Raw genomic sequence first — 6,417 nt, forward strand, 5'->3', positions numbered from 1 at the left:
GAATCAGAAGACAAGCTATCGATTAAGCCACATGGAATAGACTACTGGCTAGACAGTCCCAATCCTCTTCGTTACAATAAGAAAGCATAAGCACACTACGCTATGCATAAGGAGTGTGTGTGGCATGTGGCTCAACTCCCAAACCTAAGGGCATAACAAACACTCCACCAAAACCCCCAAAAAAAACATATTTTCAAATGCCGAGAAAAATATGTGAAATTCTGTCCTTGATAAGAATGTTTGCTTGACCCATTTCTGACAACTGCTTGCTAAACTAATCTGCTAGCAAGCAATCACAGTCTGGCGAAGCGCATGCATCCAAGTGTTTTACCCATCAACATTTCCAAATCACGTGTGTTGATAAGCCAGTCACATGTATCACAAGTACAGTGATGTTATGAGTTTTCAATAGGCTCCACTGTTGTCTTGAACAGTAGAACAGAAACCTTGTCCAGAGAGAAGTAGATAAATCCTCCCACTGAATGAGTTACATACGACCCAAAACTTGTACCGACAATGCAGTGCCACGCAGGGCCATATACTTTGTCAAATTCCTGCCCATTAATAGAAAGGTTCAGAAGCGTTTCCAAACACAGGGACACAAACAAAATGTTTTGCCTAATCTAATGATACATTGCTTTATAATGGCAGGATTTTCACAATAAGAATCCCAACAGACAGAATAATGAAGCCTTCAAACCAAAACTTTAAAATCAATCTGCAAGGCAAACATTATCCGATGCAAATGGAAAATGCCTTAGGGCAAGATAACATTTGATACAAAACTTAATGAAACAAGAACAGACTAACCTTCTTCAGTGTGAAGGCAATGCGCTTGCTATGGAGCTTGCCTAGGGTATCCAAGCACTCTCTTGCACACCGAAATGCATGTTCTTGCATGGGTGTAGACATATCAGCTGCCTTGATTCTGACCTTGAGGGCCTCCGCTACAGCAGCTATGTTCACATCTGATGTTAGAGGTGGCTTCAAATCAATGTAAATATTTGCCTGCACATCCGAAGTCATGATTTCCATGGGAAAAACCTTATCAGCAGCTGCAGACGGATGGCCAGAAGGCATACCCAGAGTATCATAACCCTGCATAACCGTCCCCATGCCAGATGATGATGATCTCTGCAGCATCCCAGAGATGATTTCCTTCCGTTCTGAGAAAATTTTCTGTCCTGGTGAGTCTTCTCTAGCATGCTGCTCATGGGCCTCTTCAAGCGATAAGAACCCTCTTTGATGCTGTTGAAGGGCTTGTTCATGTGAGTACTCTCTCTCAGGTTGCTTACGGGGTTTTCTCTGAGATCCATCTCTTTCAAGATGCTTATGGGATGACTCTCTGTGATGTTGTCTGTGGACTTCCTGTTCAGCTCCTAATACCAATTTTTCGGGTATCACAATCTTTTCTGCTACAGAAGGTCGCTGCTCTTTTGTGTCCAAGACAGGCCTTTGCTCAACCACAGCCATAGCCCCTCTCTGCTCCTTCATCATGGCCTTTGCCTGTCTAACTTTGGCCTCATACTTCTCTATCTTTGCCACAAAGTGGCTTCTCCTTGCAGCATTCATCAGGCTAGCAGCTCTTGCCTGCCCAGATTCCATGGAGGCCATTGGGTAAATGTAACCCTGGCTTCTCCAAAAGAAACACAAATTCTATACTCTAACCCTAACCCCGATATCTGTAAAAGAAAGCAGACATCCTGATCCTAGCCCACCTACCCTTAGCCTTTGTGAAGAACCACAAACCCTAGTCTGTGCATACAGCTTGAAACCCTAGAGTTCGGGTCCCAAACGAGCAAGGAACCCACAATCGAACATCATATGTGCAGCAAGGAGCTACTGAATCAAGGTAAGGGAAGAACCGATGAAGCATTCCAGTAGATCTGAAGACCCACAATTCTTCAAACACGCTGGATGTGAACAAGTGCATTTCGAGACTGTAAACAAGAGGCACAGACCCACTACTCAGAAAAGAAAAATTTGCCGCATTCGGTGAAACCCATTACTCGAAAACACAGGATTAAAGAGATGCGTGCATCTAGTGAGGCTCCGAAGCGCAAAAAAAACAGTATTCGAGGAGACACTGCGTGGGCGTTCTGTTGTGTGAAGCCTAATTACTAGTGCTTGTGAAGATCTAGAGAACGCACGGTGAAGGGAAACCGTGCGACGATCACAGCTAATCTTTTGTTTAAATTCTTGATTAAGAAAATTCTAAAATACTCTAAAAGTTTTTTTTTTTTTGACTCACATCGTGTACCATTACTTTGTACCCGCCCGTTGAGCGTCCACAAGTCTTTTATGATTTTTGAACTCAGAGAGGGGTGAGCTCCAAATATATTTATATATTAGGCCCTAAAGCTTCTTTTTCATATTAATTAATTAACGTGAGTGGGACATCCAACCTTAGCAAAGAAAGTATAACCCGTGTCAAGATTTTTCAAGAAGTTTCTGATAACCACCTCAAATGGAAATAAAATCAACTTGATGCACCATGTTGAGTTTGAGGAGGAGGAGGAGAGGTGTGGAGAGAGAAGGGTGCAGATAAGTCGAGGTGGAGGAGGGGGAGGAGGAGGAAGATAAGGAGGAGTTGAGAGGGAGTGATGAGGGCTGCAGGAAAAACCTTAGAAATATTTAGGCTTAATTAATTAATCAAGCCCGATATGGCTTGATTATGGGGGGCTATATACACTATAGTCTTACATCGCATTCTTAAAAATGCCACACTAACGAAATATTTATCTTCCAAACTTACATCTTCAAAATATTATAAGTTTTCTTTCTAATAGTTGCACGTTTTGGAGTTCAAACGTGACTATAATGCTTTGCAATCTTCCATTTTTTAGAAGTTGTTAAAAAAATTCCAAGAAAAAATGGGAACGTTGCAAGTCTTCTCTATATAATTTGCATGTTTTTTTTGTTGCAAGCCCTCCCGATTCATTATTGTACGATTTCAATCTTATAATAAACGTACACTACCAAGTCCACCAAACCACCTTAGGCCGAGATCTTCACCTCTTATTGCCCCCCAAGTAAGAATATACAATAGCAGAAGCTGGATCAACATAATGAATTACAAAAAGAAGTGGAAAGTAAAGAATATTATTGCTTGTAAACTTTGATTACAAATCGATGATGTCTGCCCACCCATGTGCTCCAAGTAAGGAGCTTTCTCAAACAATCCCCATAAAACCAAGAACAACGTGTCCTCAATTTGCTAGTCCAGCACTCACTAATGCAGTCACTTAACCCACATAAGCATGCATCTTACTTGTCAACATGCCAAGTCTACATTAGTTGTCTCCTAGCCACACTTGGCCCAAACTGGGAACTGTCAGTGCTCACCACAACCGCTACTCCTCATAAAGGGGGCCTTACAAAATAGAGCACATCCATCACCCACAGAAACAACACGAGGGTAGAGCATTAAGCAAATACTTTTCCAACACCCCCCTCTTAGCCCTGTGCGAACACACGCCCAAATCCCTCCCCTAACCTCTACTTGATTGTGGCGCCTAAAATTAAAAACAAAACATGTAATAACGGTAATTCCTAACGATCATTTCTATAAAAAGGAAACGTTCTCTCTCTATTTTATAAAAAAAACTACCCGAATTTTAAAATTTGTGTGCTTCCCAATCTTAAGCATGTTAGGATTGCTCTTCTACTGTGCATTCTCATGGTGCCATGTGTAGATTTCCAACCAAACTTTGTCCTCCAACTATTGATGATTGATTGCCTTTGGTTCTCTATCTATATGTTTTTGTCCTCTTCCAATCACTGCCAGCATTGTTGATTCTTGCCTCAAATTACCTCCAATAGCTCTCGTAAAAAAGTACTCCTCTTGAGGGTTCTTGCCCCTATCTCACATTTCTCCTAACTTGTATCCAAATTGTCTACCACCTCTAATTCTCCCGCTTTCATCTCATGCTAGCTCCAATTGCTTTAATAGTATCGACTTCTCAAAGATGTTAAGGTGTAGCCATCAATGAATGATGACAAATAGAGAAACTATCTTCAAATTTTGAGGGTTCATTCAACATCACTAGAGAGCTCTAAAAATGTCTCCTATCATTTTGTTTAGCTCAAAAAATATCCAAGGAATATCATAGCTTTTCTTATGTTATGCTACAAAATCTTCTCATTATGAAATGCAATCCTGCTTTGCCAAACATAGGAAAAGAAATATCTTAATCCTTAGTAATTTATTAGGGGTTTAAACACCCTTGAAACCACATTGGGGAGCATATCATAAAAAGGTGGGCAAACTTAACATTAGATATGCTAAATTGTGTAAATTGCCAAGAAAACTTTCACTCACCCACATGATATTTTGTATGCATATAGATTCACACACAGTCAATAAAGTTTGGAATGAAGGCATGGTTGTATTTTGGGCATCTAATATGATTGTGTGTAAGTGGAGAGTCAATTACACATCAACCCAAATCACATGTTATGCACATGCTTGCACCGTCTCATGATAGGCAATGTACACAAATATCTTGAGGACTCTTTTTTATGACCATACATTGCTCTAGTCTCTCTTCTTGAGTAGTGCTTGTTTTTAGTAAATAAACACTAAAACTTGGTTTATTACTTTTTAGTGGCAAGAATTGTCTTGCCTATCTTAATCACTTGAACTTCTTCTACCTTGATCAAGTAAGATGATACACTTGGTTATGCAAGTAGTTCATCCACTATTGGGCCAAATCCCACTATAAACACCCAACTATGATGTTTGTTTACCACCTAATTTTGAGCAAGTGTGCACATTTTTTACACCACCCATGCTCATTTTATGTGCACCTAAAATTGTGTCACATGATCAAATGCTTCCTATGCATACATTGTTTTTGAAAAGTCCATCAAGAAAGTGTCCTTTAATTCAAACTTTGTCTTGTTTCAATTCAAAATTTGTCTTGCTTTACTTTTTACACACGCCATGCTCAGTTTTGTCCATTTGAATTTTTGATGCAATTGAATGGTTCCTATACAAGTAAAGAGGCCATTTACAACATTGAAAAGTCAAGACAATCTGCATGTCTAACAAAATTAGTATCCACCATCATGCTCAATTGTCTGATTACTTTAATCCACCTTGGTGGAAATATTAATGTCCTTTTCAAAACTATAACCTCTAACTTTACAAGCCCAAAAATCAATGATGTAACTATAACCTCTAACTTTATAAGCCCAAAAATCAATGATGACACCACCACATTTTATCATAAAAATTAAGTATCCTTCTCTAAGCAGCCCACCTTCAACATTGTATATGAATGCTCACCATTTAACACTATCAAATATGCACTGCCAAGCATGATCTTTTCGTCTTGCCTCTCCAACATAGTGTATAAAATCATTGAAACTTGCAATTTTCTAACACTTCTCTTTTTCATAACAAAAAGGAAACAAGTCCACTCAATATTCTTAAAATAAAACATCTCAAATGCGCCAATCAAGGGAACATGAAATGGAATCCCAAGGTACTTTTATGTTTAGAGAATAACTTTTTTGGCTACATTTAGGCTATGAAAGTTCTTGAAAAATGTAAAGTTGAATCACAATTGTTTTTGTTTGCCTTGGATTACTAGCCAACCACCAACATTTCCCCAAAATACCCGCAAATGTATCATGGGTGTGAAGTTAATCAATGAACTTCTTTCTTTCATAACCACTATAATCATATTCATGTTTTATATTCAAAGTCCACAACGTAGACATTTTAACAAAATAACCACTACAATGAAACATTGAGTATTAATTTAACGAAATATTAAGTATTATGTTTAATGAAACATTGAGTATTATGCTTAATGAAATATTGAGTATTAAACATTCTTTAACTCCAACTACCACCCTCTCCAATGAAACATAGTCAAAATAACCACTACAATGAAACATTGAGTATTAATTTAACGAAATATTAAGTATTATGTTTAGTGAAACAAAATATTGAGTATTATGTTTAATGAAATATTGAGTACTCACGTTTAACGAAACATTGAGTATTCATGTTTAATGAAATATTGAGTATTCACGTTTAACGAAATATTGAGTATTCACATTTTATATTCAAAGTCCAAATAACATATACATTAATGCATCCTTTTTATTTTTTTGTGGAAAAAAATTCAAGGTTCAATTTTAAAATAAAATCTTTGACATTGTTATGAGTTGTTAATTAGGAGAAAAATACTTTGTTGTTTTTGTTGTTAAATTATGTAGGAAAACAAAGCTGTGCACACATTCAAGAAAAGGTTTCAAATACTTTTAAGAAGTAAAGTAGCTGATTGCTTCACTCTAGTGGGACTAGAGTCTGGGGGCTCTTCTAGTTTGACTAGTATTCCTCATCTCTAGTTTGACTAGTATTCCTCATCTCTAGTTTGACTAGTATTCCTCATCTCTGGTTTG

The 6,417-nt window shown here is 37.9% G+C and overlaps 1 protein-coding gene across 1 annotated transcript; it reads right to left on the reverse strand.

Annotated features, from left to right (window-relative positions):
- Nucleotides 1-201: 201 nt before the first annotated feature.
- Nucleotides 202-2,194, reverse strand: LOC147636177 (uncharacterized). Its single transcript, XM_086801616.1, has 2 exons — nucleotides 811-2,194; nucleotides 202-554 (listed from the first exon to the last, which is right to left on the reverse strand). Exons 1-2 carry the CDS (start codon nucleotides 1,612-1,614, stop codon nucleotides 396-398), a joined length of 963 nt encoding a protein of 320 aa, XP_086657742.1. The 5' UTR covers nucleotides 1,615-2,194; the 3' UTR covers nucleotides 202-395.
- Between the last annotated feature and the right edge of the window lie 4,223 nt (nucleotides 2,195-6,417).

Source organism: Cibotium barometz, chromosome 8 (genome assembly GCF_041138505.1).
Source record: "Cibotium barometz isolate CiBa-2024 chromosome 8, ASM4113850v1, whole genome shotgun sequence".
In the NCBI taxonomy this organism is placed as follows: Eukaryota; Viridiplantae; Streptophyta; class Polypodiopsida; order Cyatheales; family Cibotiaceae; genus Cibotium; species Cibotium barometz.